The sequence below is a fragment of the Magnolia sinica genome, chromosome 2 (assembly GCF_029962835.1).
Source record: "Magnolia sinica isolate HGM2019 chromosome 2, MsV1, whole genome shotgun sequence".
Taxonomy (NCBI): domain Eukaryota; kingdom Viridiplantae; phylum Streptophyta; class Magnoliopsida; order Magnoliales; family Magnoliaceae; genus Magnolia; species Magnolia sinica.
Genome location: NC_080574.1, coordinates 109,600,674 through 109,624,187, shown reverse-complemented (window position 1 = coordinate 109,624,187; position 23,514 = coordinate 109,600,674). Strand labels below are relative to the sequence as shown.

The window sequence follows — 23,514 nt, the reverse complement described above, 5'->3', positions numbered from 1 at the left end:
GTGAAGACGTCCGCTATTTGAAGGTCGCTTAAGACATGTGGAAGAGAGATAACCCGAGTATCAACAGCATCCCGAATAGAATGGCAGTCCACCTCGATATGTTTGGTACGCTCATGATAGACGGGATTGGTAGCGATCTGAATAGCACTCGTATTATCAGCATGAACAGGAGTGGGAGTAGACTGAGGAAAACCAATTTTAGCAAGCCACGGAGCCACATAATCTCCGAGCAGGCTGCCGACATGGCACGGTACTCGGACTCAGTCGAAGATTTGGAAACACGATCCTATTTCTTACTCTTCCAAGAGGTAAGTGAATCACCAAGAAACATATACCACCCGGTGACAGACCGGCGAGTATCAGGACATCTTGCCCAGTCAGCATCACTAAAAGCTACAAGGTGAAGAGGAGTACCAGTAGAGAAGAACAAGTCATGGTGAGAGGAACCCCGAACATATTCGAATAATTCGGTGAACCGCGGCAAGATGAAGGTGGCGAGGAGACTACATAAATTGACTGACTTGCTGGACAGCCAAGGAGATGTCAGGCCATGTAATAGTGAGATAATTGAGACTACCAACTAACTGTCGAAACACTATGGGATCAGGAAGGAGATCCCTTCCTCACGTCGATACTTGACATTCATTTCCAAAGGAATATCCACTAAAGAGGAGTCCTGCAAACCAGATAAGGAAATCAAATCCTCCGTGTATTTATGATGATGCAGGAAAACCCCAGAGGAATCGGACTGAACTTCCAAACCGAGGAAATATCGGAGAGGACCAAGATCCTTCATATGGAATGAATCATGAAGATGCTACTTGAGTTGATCAACGAGGGCAGAATCAGTCCCAGTGATGACAATGTCGTCGACATAAACCAGAAGAAGAATAATACCAACATAAGTCGTACGAAGAAACAACGAAGAATCATACTGGCTTTGGATGAAAGAAAATCGAAGCAAGGTAGCCCAGAACTTATCAAACCAGGGCCAGAGAGCCTATTTCAAACCATACAGAGAGTGCTTTAGCTTACACACATTCGACGTCGACCACGAGCAAAGGCCAAGAGGAGGTGTCATGTAAACATCTTCCTGTAAATCACCGTAAAGAAATGCGTTATTCACATCCATCTGGCAAATGGACCATCCCTGAGAGGCTGCAATGGCAATAATAGTACGCACAGTGGTCATTTTAGCGACAGGAGCAAAGGTCTCCTCATAGTCAACCCCATACTCCTGGCGGTTACCAAGGGCAACCAAACGAGCCTTATAACGGTCCACAAACCCATCAGGCCGAAATTTCACAGAAAAAATCCACTTACACCCAATTAGCTTAACATGAGAAGGACAAGGGACTATGTCCCAAGTCTGATTTTCTTGAAGAGCTTGAAGTTCTTCCTGCATAGCCTTTCTCCAACACTCATGTTTATCAGCTTGTGAGTAGGAATTAAGAATCGACACAGTTGATAAAGTAGCCATGAAGGAGGTATGAGGGAAACCGTACATATCCGGTTGATGAGAAGTACGGCTAGATTGTCGAGGAGGATGTAAAACGGGATCAGGTGGCAGATCAGACTCAGGAAGGGGTAGAGTTGGTCGACGGCGTTCATACACAAAACCAGGCTTGAAGCATTCAGAAGGGCACATCAAATCATCAAAAGTGAGGAAGAGCAGAAACTGCAAGAGATGATGTAATAAAACGAGGAAAGAAATATTGATGCTCAAAGAAAACAACATACGAGATATATGAAATTTATTAGAAGAAGCATCATAGTATACAAATCCTTTTTGAGATAAGTTATATCCCATAAAGACACATTTCACAGATTGCACAGAGAGTTTGTGACGTTGATGCGGAGGTAGATGCACAAAGCAGATACAGCCAAAAATGTGTAAGTCCAGAAAGCTAGGGTGCTGTATGCAGACGATAGTATGGAGAGTTGAAATTTAGTACTTTAGAAGGCAACCTATTAATCAAATATACTGCTGTAGCTAAAGCTTCAACCCAAAATTTAGGAGGAACAGAAGATGCAAGTAACAAGGTCCTAGTAACATCTAACAAATGTCGATTTTTGCGCTTAGCCACGCCATTCTGTTGAGGCGTATAAGGACACGAGCGGTGAGAAACAATTCCTTTGTGACGAAGAAACTCAAGAAATTCATGGGACATATATTCTCCACCAGAATCAGATCGTAAAGTCTTAATGCTAGTGGTAAATTGATTCTCAGCATATGCTAGAAACGATTTGAAAACAGCAAAGACTTCAAACTTATAGCGCAGAAAATATACCCAAGTTTGCCGACTATGATCATCTATGAATGTCACAAAATATTTATAATGAGCATGAGAAATGACAGGAGTAATGCCCCATACATCACTATGAACAAGGTCAAAGCAATTCTTTGTCCTACTCCTGAAAGAAGGGAAGGGGAGAATCTTATTTTTTCCGATTTTACATGTAGAACAATCAAAAGACAAAGCATGAGGCAAAGAAGAATCTTTTTTCCCGACGAACCAGAATTCAGCAAATGAGATAAAACAATATCGTTTGGATGGCCTAAACGTTTGTGCCATACTTCACAATTATTGGAGACAGTAGTACAAGCTAAAGAAATGATACTAGGAATGGAAAAGTATAATGGAAACAGTCTCCCAACTTTAGGCCCCTTCGCTATTGTCCTCCCCGACACCGGATCCTGCACATGACAACCATCACAAGAAAACTGAAAATTATAATTATCATCCACTAATTGTCCAATCGAGATAAGACTCGTAAAAAGCCTAGGTGATACAAAAATATTAGTAAGTGATGGTGCGATATCACCAATCCCAGTAATCGGTAAACGATGGCCATTAGCAACTTGAATATTAGAAGAACCAGTGTACTTACGAACATTGCTAAGCATATCAAGAGAACTGGTCATGTGATTGGATGCAGTGGAGTCAACAAGCCAAGATTGAGAGGGTATAGTACGTATAGTACCCTTACCTTGCAGCCCTAAAGTGGAAAATGCCGATACAATCATTTGCTGCACCATTTCTGGTGTAAGGGCAGGTGTAACAACAGTGGAAGATGACACTAGTGCGAGATTTTGAGTGCTGGTTACCCCATCCGAAGTGTGGCTAGTAGCAGTAGCATGATAAGCATTTACGAGTCGGTTTTGAGGACGTATTAGGCATTCTTTGATGATGTGTCCCTTCTGTTTACAGTAGCTGTAGAACTTTTTAACACAATGGGCAGCAATATGCCTATAATCTTTGTAACTGTAGCATTGAATTGTACTCATGTCTCGACCCTCCTTTTGCTTTAAGCAGCGTATGCGACAGCATTCTCTTGCGGAAGCGAAGATTTTCCTCTCGAAAAAGTGCTCCAAAACACACGTCAAGAGATGCCGAAGGATCCCTGTGCATTAGGTTGGAGCGAATACACTCGAATTCTGGCCTTAATTTCATTAAAAACTGGTCTCTTTTGCTAACTTCGTGGACTGCTTGAATAGCAGAGAGGGACTCGGCCGACACGTCGGCATACACAATGTCGGAAAACTTAGCCCAAAGATTCTGAAAACCATAGAAATATTCCTGAACAGAGAGTGTACCTTGTAAATAGGCAGCAAGATCAGTTTCCAACTGAAATCGCCGGGCGGTATGATCGTGATGATAAACCTTTTTCAAGTACTCCCACATCGATTTAGCTGTCTTGTGCGGCCTTAAATTGAGTATAAGTAATGGATCAATAGACCCAAGAATCTAAGTCATCATGCGAGCATCTTTTACCTTCCATTGAACCAACGTCATAGGATCGGTAGGTGCTGGATCACTCCCATCAACATGAACCCACAACTCCTTTCCCATGATAAAAAGTTAAAACTGAAACTCCCAGGCAGCATAATTCTTCCCTGTAAATCGAGTTTAAAAGACTTCTGAGTTGGAGTTGTTAGCCATAACTAGAATATCTCGAAATGCACCAAAAAAACTGCAAACCAGAACCCGCACCCAAGAAACTAGAAAACCAGAGCCTAGAACCATGAAAATTAGACCAAAGACAAGGTTGCAGAGAGTGGCTCTGATACCATGTCAGATTTGCTCAATGACCCTTAATCGAGTGGTCCTTTTCTTATATAGAAATCATTTTCCCTAATTACAATATGTCCCTTAATTATAGTATTCCATAATTACAGCATAATATCTCCTAATTACAGCAGCATCTATATCCCCTAATTACAGCATAATATCTCCTAATTACAGCATCTATATCCCCCAATTACAGCATAATATCTCCTAATTACAGCATCTATATCCCCCAATTACAACAGCATCTATATCCCCTAATGACAGCATAATATCTCCTAATTACAACATCTATATTCCCTAATTCAGGAAAGATATTTACAAATCTGTTTCCTAAATAACTATACAACAATATATGGTAGGTTTGATGTCTATCCTACTAACATTCCTAACTTCATGGTATCAGAGCCGTGTGTTCAAGCTTCCTCTTTCCTCCCTTTCTATCTTTTCTTCCTCCTTTTCTTTTTGTCACTTTTTTGTTGTTTTCTTTTCTTGTTTTGGGAGTCCACGGGCCTCTTTGTATTCTATGTTATGGTCCTAAGACGATGATGAAAGAAGGGTGCGGATAACTCATCATCTTCATAGGATGATCTCAATCATTGTCATGCCTCACCAGAAGTGCATCATTTTAGAATTTAGATGTGTGCCATGAAAGGCCAATGCTATATGTTGATCGATTTGGTTTATTCGTGACCACTTGGATGAGTGAAATATACTTCCTTTTTTTCATCATTAATTGTGTGTGAAACTTATGCATTAAATATGTTTAGTCGGTTATAGGGGTCTCTTGTGGGTATGTGGGTAAAGAATTAAGTGGACACGACAGTCATCATGACTAAGGGAGAGTTGTGACACCACGGTTCTCGAGTACCCTAAATTTCCATAACAACTTTATCGGGTTTGGGTGACCTGGGATTAGTTTTGTGGTTATCTTGTGTGACAAGGAATCAACAATGAGTTAGGATGGATTAGTCTTTACCATTGGGCATCTTGTTGGCGGCGCCCTTCACCATATGGGGGTGGGAATATTCACTTTCTATGAGCATGTGTACTAGGCTCAATTGGACATTTGCATTGAAGGATCTCATCAGTCTCCTAACTAGGAGGGCCATCATGCGCGGATTGCATTAAATTGATCGTGTGCTAGCTTTCAATAATCCTTAGACCTGAGGTCTAGTAAGGACTTCATGGTCCTACTCTCATGGGCCTTGACACACCTTTTGAGATTACATTGGTCAACATACTGGTGTTGTTGTTAGGAATACATGTTAGGATGCGATGGAAGCCTTACATGCACCAACATGGGCTACACTAGTCTTCCTGAGACTTAGTTGTAGATAGATCTTGTCCATCAGACCGTCCATCAAGTGTTTTAAAGCTGGCCAACACTCTTAGATGTTTTCAAAAGGTTTCTCGAATGGTTTCAATTGTTCAATTTTGGGTCAAGGATTGACACCATGGTGGAAGGATTTGTGTCAATTGGGGTACACGAATAGGCTGGATGCCTGGATCACAGACTTTGATTTAGCCCATACTAAATTTCGTAGGGGTGAGGACCACCATATGGTGGTACTCCTTTAAAACCCCAAACTCCTATATATCCTATCCACAGAGGGGATTGCCATAGAATGCAAGGTATACCCCTTCCCCAACCCACAGTTAGAGTCGTCTCCTAGAGGAGAAAAAAGAAAGAAAAGAAGAAAAGAGAACAAAGACTCTCCTCCTCTCTCCATCACACATGTGGTCCACCTTAGTGGACAACTCTGCTTCTTTTACGCCTCTAGCTATAGTGCAGGTGTGAGAAGGCTTTCAAGGGATCCTTTCGCTGGAGATAGATCAATGAGAGACCCACTTTGAAGGATCGGCATCGGTCGGATAGATGACAAAAGAATCCAATTAAAAGGTATGGTGTTAACCCTTGGTTTCCGCATTTTAGAAATTTGATATCATCTGGATGGGAAGTAGGTCCTACTCATGATAAAATTGCTTTTGAAAAAGTTTCTGCTTCCGCTTTCGAAAAACTCCATGTCAATCCACTGGTAGCTCTCCATGCCCATCAATAGGGCCCTCAAACACCATCGGGCAGCACAATAGATGCACACAACCCTCCACGCATCACAACAGTCTGGCCAGTAGGTCCAACCAGTCCTCTAGATTGACTAGAAGACCCAACCAGTCCCCCTAGTCCACCCATAAGGCATAACAAGCTGATAAGAAGGATCAGCATTTCAATTCATATTAATTGTGGTTATCTTTTAATGATGAGCTAACATATGGGAGTGAATCAAAAGAGCTAGATTGCAATAGGACAATGATCATTTTGAACTTATGATCACTACAATTAAATTTGATGGTACAAATTATGTGGAATGGTCTCAGTACGTGAAAATGTTCACAGGAGCTAGGATATACAACTGGAAACAAGAAAGAACTGAAAATTGATGATCCATCCTATGATGACTGGGAAAGTAAAAACCTGATGGTCGTGTCCTGATTGTTACTTTCAATGCAACCCAGCATCTGATGTGGGTTACTTTATTTAAGGACAATGAAAGAGATATGGCATATAGTAGCTAAAACATATTCTTAAAGAGATGATTTGACCCATATATACTAACTTCACACTGGGATTGACAATCTTCAACAGGGAGAAAGTACTGTTGAGGAATATTTTGGTGGCCTTTATAAAAAATGGGAGGAACCATATCGTTGTCAAGGTATCTCCCTAAACTAGAAATAAATCAAGAAACAGATGGGAGCAGTTGTAGATATTAAGGTTTTTGGTAGGACTTCATCCACACTTTGAGCTTTAGTGGGTATTGGTTCTTGGTAGGGAATCCTGACCCTCAGAATCTGTCTATAACTGCATTTGAGGGGAGGCTTGTAGATGGGCCACCTTGAGTGGGAAGAGTTCCATTATCTTGGAAAGATCTGCTTTGGCAAGCATTCAAAGGGCAGGGATCTGGTAAAGGTTACCTCGATAAAAAAACAAATTAAGACGCACTGTGGAAAAAGAAGGCATGTTAGAGACAATGTTGGATATTGAATCCAAATCTTCACCCCAAAGAGTTTTGGACAAAACTAAGAGCCAATATGACTTTCTTTGTGCAACAAACTGGCAATTCAGTCAGAAGTTTTGATTATGATCTAAGAGATAAAATCATTAGCGATCATTAATAACAAATAGCCCTTAAAGTATCTACCACTACTTTTATTCTAGGAGAGCAGTGGCATACATCTGCATCTTCCAATCGTGTCTCTCAAAATTCCTGGTTCATTGATTTAGGGGGTATCTGATCCATTGTTTGGAGTATCCCTGACATTATCGAAATATCCCCAATATTATCGATTAACTCCATTTGGTGGGGTAAACAAAAAGAGTGGCTAGCAGCGGAGGTGGTTGGAACAGAAGAGGTATTTTAATGATATGGAATTCAACGATGTGGAGTAAAGAGGACAGTTGGATAGGTAATTGCCAGTGTCAATGCTACTAAAAGAAAGGGGATCTGAATTTATGTGGTGCTTCTCATCAGTTTGTGAACTGTGCAAACCGAAACAACGAGACAACTTCTGGGCAGAGTTAGACTCATGTTGAAATAGATGGGATGTGCTGTGGTGTGTTGGAGGAGATTTCAATGTAGTTAAACTTCATGAAAAGTCAAATGGATGCTGGATTTCAACAAGTATGAAAACCTTTTCCGAATGGATCTTGAAGAATGAGATGTTAGACCTTCTGATGGGAGGCGCTAAATTTACATGGTTAAATGGGCAAGCATCACCAATCAAGTCCAGGCTAGATAGGTTTCTTATCTCTTCGGAATGGGTAGAGAAATACTTATTAATTATCGAAGAGGGCTGCCTAGACCTTTTTCGGACCACTGCCCTCTTTTGTTGGAGATGGATGTGGAAGATGTGGAAGACTGGGGGCTGCGACCATTTCAGTTTGAGCTAGCATGGTTAGAAATAGAAGGTTTTTTTTGGAAAAGATTGTGGAATGGTGGTCATCCTTCTCAATTCAAGGGGGAGCAGGTTATTCCTATTTCAAAAATTAAAGTTGCTTAAACAAAAGGTTGGGGAATGGAAAAAAGAGCATATGAATGCTCGAAAGAAGGAAAAGTCCATTCTCCTTCAAGAGATTCAAAGGCTAGATATAAAAGAAGAGAAAGAGGATCTATCGGAGGAGGATAAAGTGTTGAGGGAGGTGTATAGTGCTAAATACAATGCCTTGCTGCGAGAAGAAGAGATAAAATGGCAGCAAAGGTCTAGGGTGACATGGTTGAAAGTAGGGAATAAAAACACCAAGTTCTTTCATGCGGTGGCTAATGCTAGAGTGCAAACAAATAAGATCACATTGTTATTGGTAGATGGGGAAATGTTTCAGGAGAAATCAAAGATTTGTGAAAACATAGTGCAATTTTATAAAGACCTTCTGTCTAAGGATTAGGAGAAATAGGCCGGCTCTTGATAAATATCGTCAGATGAGGCGGATTCTTTGGAACAAGCTTTTTCTGAAGAAGAAATTAAGAAAGCAGTGGGAGAATTAGGCAATGATATAGCTCCGGGGCCAAATGGATTTCCTCTAGCTTTTTATCAGAAATTTTGGGAATGTGTGAAGGGTGATGTGTTAGACTTTTTGCAAGAATTTTATGATAAAGGCTTTATAGTGACAAAACTAGGGGCTACATTTATAGCGATGATTCCTAAAAAGGAAAGAGCTGAATGTTTGAAAGATTTCCATCCTATTAGTCTTCTAGGTGGTCCATAAAAGATATTAGCAAAGATTCTAGCTTCCAATTTTTGGTAGGTGCTGGGAAGTGTTCTCGGAGTCTCAAAGGGCTTTTGTTGATGGTAGGTAGATAGTTGATTGCTCTCTATTAGCCAACAAATGTGTTGTCTCTTGGTTTAGAAAAGGGGAGGCAGGCTTAGTGTGCAAGCTTGATATTAAGAAGGCATATAATCATGTGGATTGGTCATTTCTAGACTATATATTGGGCAGATTGGAATGTGGACCAAAATGGCCCTCTTCGTTTTAGGAATGTGTGAGATCGGCTAAATTCTCCATATCGGTAAACGGATCTTCGAAGGGGTTTTTTTGCCGCTTCTCGGGGGCTTCAACCAGGCGACCCTTTATCTCCATTTCTCTTTGTGATAATAATGGAGGCTTAGTAAAATGATTGATAAAGGTGTTCAAATTGGTTTTCTAAGAGGGTTTGGGGTGGACAATTTAGATTTTCAGGTTTCGCTTATCCAGTATGCAAACGATACTCTCTTACCGTGTAAGGTGGACGACTTCTATGTTCAAATTTTTTGGTCAAACAACCACTTTCTCTAAAAGCTCGAGCCATTAGAGGATGTCATATCAATGTATATCAAGGGACTTTAACACGCCCCCACACGTGTGAGGTGGAACGCCACACGGGAACATATTGGGCAAGGGTGGAGAAACACAACTCACACCTAGCTGGGGGGACAATCACAACTCGCATCATAAGTGGGCCCTTGTGGGAGAATATATTATGGATGCATATTTACTACTCCCGAGATTCGAACACAAGACCTTCCACTCTGATACCATGTCAAATGACCGCGTGCTCTAAAAGCTATCAATGTATATCAAGGAACTTTGGCACTCCCCTGCACATGCAGGGTGGAACTTTGCATGTGAACATACCAGGCAAGGGTGGATGGGCACTCGCTACTCACACGCAAATGGGGGGACACTTACAACTCACACCATAAACGGTCCCTCTTGGAAGAATATATTAGGGAGGCATATTTTCTGCCCCTGGATTCAAATACAAGACCTTTCACTTTAATACCATGTCAAATATCCGCTTGCTTTAAAAGCTCGAGCCGTTAGATGATGGTGTATCAATGTATATCAAGGAGCTTTTAACATTTCCCTGCACGTTCGGGGTGGAACGCCACATGGGAACATACTTGGGCAAGGCAGGAGGGACACTCACTCATACCATAAACAATGGTCCCCCTGTGGGAGAATATATTACGGAGGCATATTTGCTATTCCCGAGATTCAAACACATGACATTCCACTTTGATACCATGTCAAACAACCACTTTCTCTAGTGGCTCAAGCTTTTAGAGCAAGTGGTTGGTTGACATGGTATCAGAGCGGACGGTCATGTATTTAAATCCCGGGAGTAGCAAATATGCCTCCGTAATATATTCTCCCACATGGGGCAATTGTTTATGGTGTGAGTGAGTGTCCCTCCACCCTTGCCCAAGTATGTTCCTGTGCGGAGTTCCACCCCTTACGTGTGGGGGAGTGTTAAAGTTCATTGATATACATTGATACACCATCATTTAAGGGCTCGAGCTATTAGAGCAAGTGGTTATTTGACAGGTCCATAATACTTACTTTTGACGTGGTATCTGGTTTGAAGGTCAACATTTTCAAAGGGGAGATTTTAGGGGTAGACATTTTCAAGGAAGAAAATTAGGTCTTTGCGGATGTGTCCAGTTGTCAGGAAGCCTCTTTCCCTACAACTTATTTGGGATTACCATTATGCATAGGGAGAATGACAAAATATATGTGGAACAGTTATTGAGCGATGCGATAGGAAGATGTCCAAGTGGAAATCTAGGTATTCATCAATGGGTGGAAGAATGGTTATGATTCAGGCATCTTTGTTAAACCTTTCGGTTTACTTCATGTCTCTCTTGTGGGAAGGGTTGGATGAGAATCATAAATTCCATCTTTTGAAATGGGATGATACTCAGAAGGATAGAGGAGGTGCGGCGTTGAGGAAGCCAGAGGAGATAAATTTAGCTTTGTTAGGAAAATGGGTTTTAGAGGTTTGGGGTGGAGAGGGATGCAAAGTGGAGGGAGGAGGAAGGGGGGGTGGTGGACAAAGGCATCTTCTCTATATTGATCTTCTTATTTGTGGAAATCAGTAGTGTCCCTAAAAGATAGTGTGGGAGGGTATAGGTTTTAATTTGGGGGATGGTGATAGAATTAAATTTTGGGAGGATAGATGGGTTGGAGAAGCAAGTTTGAGGATATGTTTCCATCTTTAGGGGCAATTACTTTTTTAGTGAGAGGTGAGGAAGCATCTTGGACCCCTATCTTTAGAAGAAATCGTGTTGATGAGGAGATTGAAGAATTGATTCATTTGCTTCGGGTACTAAGAAAATTTCCCTAGTGCTATCAAATGCGGGTTCTTTGAAGTGGTTAAAAGCTAAGTCCAGCTCCTTCTCTGTTGGTTCCCTTTATTAGTTTCTGATTGAAAATGAGGAGAATGTCGGGGTATCTTCTACGGAACATCTTTGGCGCTATGGTGCTCCTTTGAAGGTGGCAGCTTTTGGATGGCTAGTAGGGAGGAATAGATTACTTACAATTGACAATCTTTGCAAGAGGAAGATGGTCCTTCCAAATATTTGTTTGATGTGCTTCAAATATGCGAAATCTATGAATCATCTCTTTATTCATTGCTCCTTCGCTAGGGAGGTGGGGAGTATTGTTCTTCACTCTTTTGGGGTCCTATGGGTATTCCCCAATTACATAGAAGATCTTCTTGCTTCTTGGCATGGTGCCTGGTGGGGGGCTAGGGAAATTGGGGAAAATGAGGTGGAGATTAAGTTTGTTAGCAATTTTTTGGGCTCTATGGTGGGAAAGAAATGAGCGATGCTTTAGGTATAAGAAGAGAGGAGTAATAGATGTCTTCTAGAGGGCTATTCTCTTTGTTAAGGAATGGGCAGAAGCGTAGATCTCTATGCTTCCTTTCCAGGCCCTAGGGTGGGTATGTTTAGATGTTTTTTTGTGTATATTTGTATATTTGTAATTTTTGGCTTTGGCCTTTTTAATGGAATATTATCATAGTTTCAATGTGTGTGTGTGTGTGTGTGTGTGTGTGTGTGTGTAATATATATATATATATATATATATATATATATATATATATATAGAGAGAGAGAGAGAGAGAGAGAGAGAGAGAGGGGGGCTTGCTCTCCTTCGCATGTTTTTAGGTGACCACCTGTGTGCACCTTTGCACACATGTCATGAGCACAAAATCTAAATGATCCATGTGATGCGATACCCTATGAAACCTCTAGGGCCCAACTTTCAGCCCAATCCAAAACAACTCAAGGGACAAAACTGTTTCCTTTTGCCATGGCCCACTAGAGTACTGGCTCAGGCTGATTTTTTCTTCTTTTTTTTTTTTGGGGGGGGGGGGGGGGGTGCCGTATCACGTGGACAAATTGGATTTTGTGCCCATGACACGTGTGCAAAGGTGTGCACAGGTGCTCACCTAAGAAGCATGTGAGCTTTTCTATACATGAATAATGCTCACCTACGTGGGCACCTTCACACATGTCATGGGCACAAAATCTGAATGGTCCATGTGATGTGGCACCCCATGAACCCCCCAGGGCCCAACTTTTAACCTGATCCAAAATTCTTGTGGGCCATAGGAAAGAGAGGCAAATCAAGGGAGGAATCTATTTCCTTTTGCCATGGCCCACCAAAGTTTTGGATTAGGGTACAAGTTGGGCCCCTGGGTGTGTCATGGGGTGCCACATCACATGGACCGTTCAGATTTTATGCTCATATCACGTGAAACGAATTCTCAAAAAGTTCTCACGGGTTCTCATGAGAACCGGTTCCCAGGTGAGCATTTCAATATATATATATATATTCATGTGAAGTCTGTTGATTATCCGTGGTCCTACGAGTTATCTCCATGATCCAGCATTGGCGTGACCACACATTATTAACTACCAACGGCAGCAACAACAGCAGTGACAGACATTAAGTGAATTTGTTCCTCAAGGTTCAAATTCTCTCTGAACACACCATATCCCCATATGAGTTTATTGTGATACATCCCTGATACGATACTATACTTTCCAATATTGCTGATATTGGCAATTGGTATAATATTTTATTCCATTAAAATTATTTGGGAGGAATGTATAGATTTGTACATTCTGATACCATGTGTATCGGACTGTATCAACAATACAAACTGATATGAGGGATACTTTCTGATACATTCACATCTTGAAACTGTTATCCTATTGCCTGGTCAATCTATTGCCATATATTCCTGATATGATACAATACATTCTGATGTTTTGGTCCATGGGATTTATTGTTAGTTAACATTTACCACTGTCTTGATTTGATTCAACACCCTAGCTTCTCAAACACGTCCTCTTTTCTGTGGATGGATGACCTTTCCAAGATGGAACCTGCAATTGACTCTTACCTTGTTTATCTTGACAAACAAACAATATTATAGTTGGCTCATACATCACCTCTAACAACAGAAGTTTGGCTACTGAAAGAAAAAAGAAAGGGAAAACTCTTAGTTGGCTTGTACATCATCTCTAACAGCTCAAGCTTTGCAACACATGAAAATAATAATTTTTTTTTTTTTTTTTTTTTAAGGAAAGAAAAACGAAAATGCAAATATGACTCGTACATAAAACCTAACATGTCGCTCCTATGATGCTCAAGCACGAACCAAGTCAGAAATTGAAACCACTTTAAAATTCAGTTGCCCCTTTATCGTGGTCTTCCTTTTGCCTATATAAATCCGGATGTTAGCCAGCCCTTTCCAAAATCACAGCATCCAGTCTCTCATTTGCAGGTGTGGTCCATGCCAATTCATGGGTCCTGTTCTCAATGAAGTCAGCAATTTATTGAAAGATAAGATCCAAGTGGTCAAAATTGATACGGAGAAGTACCCAAGCATCGCCGACAAATACAGAATAGAGGCGCTACCCACATTCATTATTTTTAGAGAGGGGCAGGTCTGCGATCGCTTTGTAAGTCAAAGGTTCTTTTCAAAATCTTCCTACTTTGGGTGACCATTAGGCAAAGGAACTCCCATTTCTCCTGTTCTTATTTTATCGTCATCTCTCTGGTTTATTTTCAGGAAGGTGCTTTGACTGCAGATAAGCTAATCCAACGCATCCAGGATGCACTGAAAGTTTCACAATAGCATACGCAGTGAGCGTTTTTATGTAACTATGTTGGTTGTTACATTCTTGTTGTTTGTTTTGTTTTCTTTCTTGTTGTCTTCTTACCTGAATTGCAGCAACCAATTTTCGATTATTCTGTAGTAACCAGATCTAAGACATCTGGGTACTGGACCACAGCTCCATATCTCGCACTGATTGATCAGATATTACTGTATCAAATTCATTAAACATGAAACTACAATGGAAATGATATTGGGTTGAACCCTACAGAATCCAATTCAAGTCCTACATATCTGTAGGTTACACCCTAACATACATGGTCTCAGTTACTGGGGGAATGCACATCCAATGTATTCATATCATGTAAGATACCTGTTTATTTGTTTTCATTCAATGACATGAATACTGCTCTAAGATTTATACTATATTTATCTGTCAAACCAGGTGATGATTATGTAACAAGGACACTCCAACTGAAAAACAGAAGAAAATTGCCATGTCTGACAATGTTGTACACTGTACACGCCAGCCCACTCACACACACACACAAAGACACTGACAATTAGCTACTAGGAAAAGGTATCAGTTTATCATTTATTTTGGTACTAAACAGCATTTTATTTTTATGTGCTAAGCACGTATGCGTGTGCAATAAAGCTCATGTACACGCCACAAGTGCCGGCATCTATGACATGCTTGCCAAGGTATTCCATGACAGTAACAGTGGATGTAATGGCCACCATCGTTACTGTTACGGTACAGCCATTATGCAGTCTTTAATTTTTTTTGAGAATGACTGTATTGGTCCTGTAACAGCGGTATGGTTCATTTTCTGTAACAGCTGTTATGACCCCGTAATGTAACTCATGCCGGTCAACTTTTAGATGGGCCAGATGTAAGAAAATAATGAGCCAAAAGTTTTTCTTATATATTTATTTTTATTTTTTAATTTAATTTTGACGTCCAGTCTTTTTGGACCACCTTACATTTGATTGGCCTAAGTGTTAGACCCAACTGAGGCGCTGCTCCGGATGTGTGTGTATGGGAAATGGTTCTATGCGTTCGAGCTCATGGGAACTTCCCATGAGGTCGAGCTGCGTGGGCCCCACTGTGATGTGTGTCGAACATCAACACCATGCATTTGATGGGTCTCCTTTAAATGATGGGATATCCCAAAAATCAGCCGTATAAGGAACTCAAGTGGGTCATACCATCTAAAATAATGTGAAGACATGTCTAAAACATATAAAATCATTTGGTGGGGCCCGCCTAAAATTTGGATGTGTTTGAAACTTGGTCTGACCCCTCATCCAAGTGGGACACACATAATGGATGGGCTGGATTTGTGAACCACATCTGCGTGTGTAGAGTAATGCTCTCACACAACTAGTTAGACATTTCATTTTTGTCCAACTAGCTATACATTTAATTAAAAATTTCTTGTTAATTAATGTAAGTAAATCCTACTAGGTGGTAGACTCTTAGGAGTTTCAACACCTGGTCAAGGGTTCGAGTATCTATAGGTGGTGAAATCCCACTATCGCGTGCGTGCGTGTAAAAAGGAAAAGAAGGTGTGGCCCATCTGAATCACGGGTTAGCCGGATTTATTGGCACTAGGCCTATTACTTGATTATACATCTGGTCACGGATTAGCTGCTGAAGTGATGTCACCAGCCGAACTGAGTCGATTTGGCCTCAGCTCGAATCAGCTGGGCGACCAGCCGACCTCAGCTCAAACTTGGCTTGGGTCGGTCCTCAAGCCTTATTGGCCAACTCAGCTTGGTTCGGTCAGCAACTCGGCTTGGGTCGGTCCTCAAGCCTTATTGGCCAGCTCAGCTTGGTTCGGTCAGCAACTCGGGCTAGTTCGGCTGAGTTCGAGCCAAGATACACTTGGTTGACTCATTGCATCAAACACTGGGTGAGCAACATCAATATCAAAGTAATCGAGTCACCAAACTGGTTTGATCCGAGTTCGATTCGAGCTAGATTCGATCTGAGTTGAGTCGAACTGGGCCAGCTCGAGCTCAAAAAATCAGCTGGACTCATCTTGAACCAAGTCGAATCGAGCTTTTTCGAGGCGAGGCGAGCGAGCGAGCTAACGGAGCTAGCTCAGTTCGTGTACACCCCTAGTTGTATCCACACCGTTCATCCATTTGGAGAGATCATTATAAGGCACGAGTCAAAGAATGATATAGATCCAAAGCTCAAGTGAACCCCACCACAGAAAACAAAACAGTGGGAACAATGACACCCACTGTTGAAACCTTTATAGGGCCCACCATGATGTTTATTTGAGATCCAACCTGTTTATAAGTTAAAAAAGACATTTAATAAGGGAAAACATAAATAACAGCTTGATTGAAAACTTCTGTGGCCTCAAGATGTTTTCAAGGGTATGCGTTCGATCCACACTATTTTCTGTGGTGGGGTGCACTTGATCTTTGGATCTCCCTCATTCTTTGTGTCATGCCATAAATGATCTCTCCAAATGGATGGACGGTTTGGATACAACACATACATCATGGTGGGGCCTACAGTACATCACTTCAGTAGTTAATCCACGTCATTGCTGGCGGAGAAGTAGCGTAATTAAAGGTGGTAATTAATCCCTAGTGTTGGCATTATCTAATCCATGGACGTTAGACCATGTAATCCACCTTAGACGCATTGGATGTCATATACATATAAAATGTTCGACGTTATGTAATGGCTGGACGTTAGACCAAAGGTAAGATGGCAATAAACATCATGGTCAGCCGTACGAAGGTTTCAACGATGGGTGATTGTCCCAACTGCTTTACGTAGTGTGGTCCGATTGAGCCTTGATCTACCTCATTCTTGGGTTTATGCTTTAAAATAATATGAAAAAAATGGATGAATGGTGTGGATATAATACATACATCATGGTGGGCCCACAGAATTTGCCACGTCAACACAATACGGCCTGGGTGTTGTGTCGCTGGGCAAACCCAGTGGTGTATAACTGGGTGTTGCGTCACCTGTGTGAACCCGGATCAGACCGTTGTGGGTATTTCACTGATCGTGCGGTCCACCTTCATGTATGTGTTGTATATTCAGACGTCCATTAGTTTTTCTGGATCAATTTAGGATATGGTCCTAAAATGTGATTGACCATTATAAATTTCTTGGGGGCCATAAAAGTTTTGGATCAAGCCGATATTTGTGTTTTCCCTTTATCTATGTCACCGTGACCGTATAAATAGGTTGGATGGCTAAAATACATTACGATGGGCCTTGGGAAGTTTTTAATGGTGGGTATTCAATGTCTACTATTTTCTGTGGTGTAATCCACTTAAAATTTGGATCTCCTTCATTTTTAAGGTCATATACTGGAATGATGTGAAAAAACTGTTGGATGGAGTGGATATGCAGCGCATACATGAAGGTAGGCCCCACGGTTAGGTAAGCACCCTACTGCTTTGTTACAAGGTAACACTGATCCACTCCCCCACCAATCTCGACACGTCCGACATTTTTGGTAACCAACCGTCCAAAAGGTCCACCATTTATATTTGCACAGGGCCTACTGTAACGCGTAACACGAGATCTACTCCGATCATTGGTTTTGTAATCCTGTTCAAGGTCAAGATAAAAAATCAGACTGATATGTGATTCAAGTGGGTCATACTAATCGAAACAGTTAGGAGAGACGTCCACCCTTGATTGTTACCAGACTCACCGTGATGAGTATGTGAAATCCATTCCAACCATTGGATTCCACATAATTTTAAGCCTGATGGCTAAAATGAAGGCTCATAAATGATTCTAGTGGGGCCATACCAAGGGAAACAGTTTTCAGGGTAGGCAATCCTTGTAGATTGTTTTTAATCCTCTGGTGTATCTGAACCACTGATGTGGCTGACTAAAGGGCCCTGGGTGGAATGAGGTGGATTTTACATGAACACCCTCTCTCTCTCTCTCTCTCTCTCTCTCTCTCTCTCTCTCCCTCTATATATATATATATATATATATATATATATATATATATATATATATATATATATATATGAGAACACAAATATCGGTTGATTCAAAACTTATTGGCCTCAAAGATATTTCAACCATCTACGTTCAATTCTCACGTTTTTGGTTCACTTGAGTATTTGATTTGGCTCATTTTTATTTCCATGTCCTAAAATGATTTCAAAAATCACATGGACAAGGTAGATTTCTAAGAAACATCACAGTGAGCCCCAACTAGGTTTACAACCGCAGGAACTTCATGTGAAAGGCTTTGGCATGAAATCACGTCCTTTCAACCATTACGCACGTACATGCAAAAGACGTAAATCCATTTTAATGTGAATCGTTTCAAAAAACAAAACCGTTTCAACCTTTCCATGAAAAGCTTATAAATGTACTTCTCTCTAGGCAACACTAACCAACAACTACTATAAAACAGTAAGAGTCGAGATAAATAAGCACACATTCACTGAGGCCAAGTTGATGGATCGGACAGCATCAATGGCGATCTTATTCATCGCCTTCACCGCTGTGTGGGTCCCAACAGCTTTTGCAGATGTGGCTCCTCCCCCAGAAGATGAGTATTACATCGCACAACCGCCAGGGCCTGCGGAGAATTGCCTGTACAATCCGGTGAACGGATTAAGTTATGAGTGCGCCAAACAAGTGTATTTCTCGATTGATAAGAAGAAAGTCGATGTAACTGATGCATGCTGCCGGAGAGTTATAAGCATTGGGAAGACATGCTGGAGCATTATACTCTCTATCCAAGCTGATGATCCCTGCCACTTCTTCCGTTTCGTCACCGATCATTGCAAGAAAGTCGTAGGAATTGAATCAGACGGTGATGATGACATCCCCACATCTGATTGTACCAAGTACTGAACTGGGCCTCACTTAGAAGAAATATATAGTGAAGTCTGCATGTGCTTCTTATTTTAGGTTCCTTGTGTTGAATAACGAAACTCCAGCTTTCTATGAAACAATATATTTCCTTATAAGCTCTACTGAACTATGACATAATTAGCAAAATAACATGCTAGAAGAAAAATGGTATGGGAAATGTTTGTGCTTAATTCGATCTAGAATGTTAAAAAGATGGTAAATTTTTGAAAAATAATAATAATAAAAACACCAAAAATTGGGAGAGTGAAAAGTTCGGCTATAATATAGTTTGGAATTTTTTTTATTTTATTTAAAAAAAAAAAAAGAAACTGAAAGAAAGACTGTGTGTGAGAGATTATATATCATGTATAACGAAGGTTAAATTAGAAAACTTTACTTAAAATAATTAAAATTTCTATATGTATGAGCAATAATACATATCGTGGTAATCAAATGGTATATATAATCTTTCCTTTTTCAAGTAATCTTTGTATGAATTGGTTTGTTTTTTACTAAAAAAAAATGTTACATTTTACTCAATCCGCAAATGTCTATTGTTTCAAGGCATGTATGGCAAAAATTCTAGGGAATTTGATTTTAAAAAGTAATGCAGGAGGATTTGAAAGGAGAAGGAAGGGATTCTTGAGAGATGAAACTATGAAAATGAATTTATTTATATTTTTTCTTTAAAAGGTAATGAAAGTTGATACTCGTGAGGGTGAGGGCTACGTGTAACATCCACCCCTATGCAATCCACCATGATGATGACACAAACAAAACATCGGGTCAATCATATCATTGGATGGGTTACACTTGAATTGGAATATTTTTGAATGGTATTATTTTTTATGAATTGACCACCTTATAATTGGATCCATTGTATTTTTTGTTGGCCTAATAATTATGTTTGTTTGCATCCGTTGGATGGGTTGGATGTGAGACACATACAACATGGGCTCCATAATTCTTGATTCTCTATGTTGTTGTACAAAAACATAAAAGATGGCAGTAATATAATTTTAATCTGAAAATGCATACAGAAAATCACATTACTAGCAGAATTTTGCGTTAAAAATTCTTTTTTTCAATCACTTTTAAAAGTTTTTTTATTGAATGAAATGTTTCTTTCAGAAAATTTTGTTTAATTTAATTTCTCCAAAAATGATTGTTTTTTCCTATATTTCGAAATTATAAATGCTCAATCAACAATACAAGTTTTAATTTCTCAAAAGTAGAAATTTTAAGCAGAGTTTTGCAAACCACGGATATGGTTAAGGACCAGAATCCTTAACAAAACCTGTTGTAGGCCGTGTTTAAAACACCCCAGCTCTGTAGGGGACCATCCACTCCGTCCATTAGGTGCACTCTTCTATGTTAGGTTCTAGGTCCAATTCACAAATCAAGTAGGCCACATCACGGTGAAAAGTTGGAGGGGACACTAACGGTCGGTTTGTATTTAGCGTCCACCATAGTGTCTATTTTTCATCTAACCTATTCTGGTGGGCATGCAGTCTTGTTCTGTAAATGGCCTTAGCCTTTTCTACCATAGAGTCACTCTCAAGTCCAACCTCTTGGACCATACCTTAAGTTCAACCAGTTTAGATGCCGTTAATTTGATTCAAAAGACCAGATGTTATTGTAATTTCATTTCAAATAAACATGAGAGAGATTTCACAATGGATTATTTTATTTCTTACAATTATACTTAAGGAACACTTGCTTACAAATATGAAGAAAGTTTGGTTTAATTTAGTTTTTTTTTTTTTTTAAATTTTTTTTTTTAATGATAGCAGGACTGAAACGTCTTTCAAAGTGCATAAAGCACCCAATCTCTGTGGGGCCACCATATTGAATACATAATTTTTTTACATGGATGATTTTGTTATATTCATTTCATCACAGTGGGGGACGCGGATTAGATTCTTTCATGTCAGTAGCCAAACCGCTGCTGAAGTGATGTCACCGAGCCCTGTGGACCCTACCATGATGCACGTGTTGTATCCATGCCGTCCAACTATTTGTAGAGATCATTTTATTGCATGAGAAAAAGAATGGGATAGATATAAACTTCAAGTGGACCCACCACAGAAAACCATGAAAGCAGTCACACCCACCGTTGAAACATTTATAGGGCCACCATGATGTTTTTTTTAGATCCAACCTATTAATAAGTTAACGTAGAGATAGATGAAGTGAAAACAAAAATATCAGCTTGATCGGAAACTTCTGTGGCCCCTGAGAAGTTTTGAAGTCCCCACTGTTTTCTATGGTGGGGTCCACTTGAACTTTAGATCCACCTCATTCTTTTTCTCATGCCATAAAACGATCTCTCCAAATGGATGGACGGTATGGATACAACACACGAATCATGGTGGGGTCCGCAGAGTTTGGTGACGTCACTTATTTGGACCTTGTCAGTATCTAATCCGCGCCCCTTGGTGGGTTACACCCTATTTAATGGGTTTGACGAAAGGTGCCACGTGGCCTCACAAACAAACCAATGTTTGAAATCTCATCCCCATGGTTCACAGCGGTGTGGCCTACCCGAGCTGTGGTTGTCACTGATTTTTTTTTCCTAGGGGTCTACAATCGAGGATTGAAGGTTTGGACGAAGTTGATGTTACATTTAAAATAAGGTCGGTCAAAGCGTTTCCTCTGTTGCAGACGATTCTGAATATCTAAACTAGCAACCATTATTTTCACCTTGATTTTCCCGTGTCCGTGGCTTTATTAAGAATCCATCGTTTATATTCTTTCAAATGAAATTGTAAAGGTTGCTTATTTCATCTGTTTCGGCATGATCCAACCAACCAATCAATTTCCTCATGAGTGGGGAGTAAGATGCAATCCCAATCTCTCATTTCGTTGGATAGACCATAGCAAAAGCATTTCAAAACGTTCCAAAACCAAAGAAGATTATAGTTGGCAATGACTGTCCAGCCTGGTGGGCTAGTTCTGCCATCTGGAGTTTGGACTGTGCTGAGCCGGCTTTTCAGGCCCAGAAATCCCAATAAGGCCCACCCTATACCCCGTTTAAATTCAGGTCTAGACTTGGGATTAATCATAATTTGTGTGTGTGTGTATATATATGGAAAAGGATTTGTGTGTGTGTGTGTGTATGGAAAAGGTTCTATGCGGTCGAGCTAATAGGAACTTCCCATGAGGTCGAGCTGTGTGGGCCCCTCCGTGATGCATGCCGAACATCTACCCCATCAGTCAAATGCACCATTCCATGGTGGGCCTAGCGCTTAAAAATCAATTAAATCCCTTACTTGTGTAGGCCACACCACATACAAAAGTTGAGAGGGGCTACCCTCCATTAAAATATTCATAATCATTTGTTGGGTCCACTGAGATGTGGTTCATAAATCCAGCCCATACATTACGTGTGTCCCACTTGGATGAGGGGTCAGACTAAGTTTCAGACGCATCCAAATTTCAGGTAGACCCCACCAGGTGCTTTTATATGTTTTAAGCTTGTCTTCAATGATTTTAGAAGGTATGGCCCATCTGAGTTTGTATAGGGCTATTTTTTGAGATATCCCATAATTTAAAGGAGACCCATTAAATGCATGGAGTTGATGTTTGACACACATCACGGTGGGGCCCACACAGATCAACCTCGTGGGAAGTTCCCATGAGCTCGTCGGCATAGAACCTTTTCCCACACACACACACACACACACACACACACAGCTTCATCCAAAATATCATGGGCTCATTAATTGTCAATCACAACCTTTTACTATGGTTTGGTCCACCATAGAATTGGATCTGCTTCAAGTTCTGAATCATATCCTAAAATGATCTATAGAAACAGATAGGTGGAGTGGATATAAAATTCATACATCAATGTGGGCCTATAATAAGGGCCACATCATCTTGGGTCAGGCTTAAGCCGCACCTAATATATTCCCCACACAGACAGCCTGTCGTCTGGATTGTGTGGGAAGGAATTTTTATCTACACAAAGATAGGGGGGCCCATTATAATGTTTGTGAGAAATCCATCGCGTTCATTCATTTTTTCTGATCATGTTAGGACGTTGCAAAATTAGTGAGGTATATCTATAATTCAATTGGGCTACACAACAAGAAAATGTGAGTAGGTAAATGCCTACTGTTGAAACCTTCCTAAGGTCCACCGTTATTCTTACATACCATCCATACTATTCTTATATGCCATCCATACTATTCACAGGGTCATTCCTACTGGGATGAACTGAAAATACAAAAATATTAGCTCAATCCAAAACTTTTGTAACCCCACCAATGTTCAACAGCAGACATCCATTCCTCACTATTTCCTGTCATGAAGAGCACCAGATTTTCGGATCTGCCCCACTTTTTGTCTCATGCCCTAACGTGACATGGAAAAATAGATGGACGGTGTGGATTTCTCACAGCATGATAGTGGCCCTAACTAGTCGTCAAGTCACTGTTGTTTATTTGTTATCTTCACACACACACACACACACACACACACACACATATATATATATATATATATATATATATATATATATATATATATATATATATATATGGAAAATGTTCTATGTTGTCAAGCTCATGGGAACTTCCCATGAGGTCGAGCTGTGTGGGCCCCACCGTGATGCGTCTCGAAC

The 23,514-nt window shown here is 40.5% G+C and overlaps 1 protein-coding gene across 2 annotated transcripts in view; it reads left to right on the top strand.

The window, feature by feature from the left end:
• The window catches only part of LOC131237371 (thioredoxin Y1, chloroplastic), a 32,728-nt gene extending 18,194 nt beyond the window's left edge, over window positions 1-14,534 (top strand). The window contains exons 3-5 of one of the 2 annotated variants that reach the window (XM_058235091.1): window positions 13,685-13,862; window positions 13,973-14,046; window positions 14,463-14,534. In XM_058235091.1, the coding sequence (XP_058091074.1) occupies window positions 13,685-13,862; window positions 13,973-14,038 (244 nt within the window). In that variant the 3' untranslated portion in view covers window positions 14,039-14,046; window positions 14,463-14,534. Of the gene's footprint in view, window positions 1-13,684; window positions 13,863-13,972; window positions 14,281-14,462 lie in introns of those variants that run through there. The other variant, XM_058235090.1, reaches the window with a different exon arrangement.
• Window positions 14,535-23,514: the final 8,980 nt, after the last annotated feature.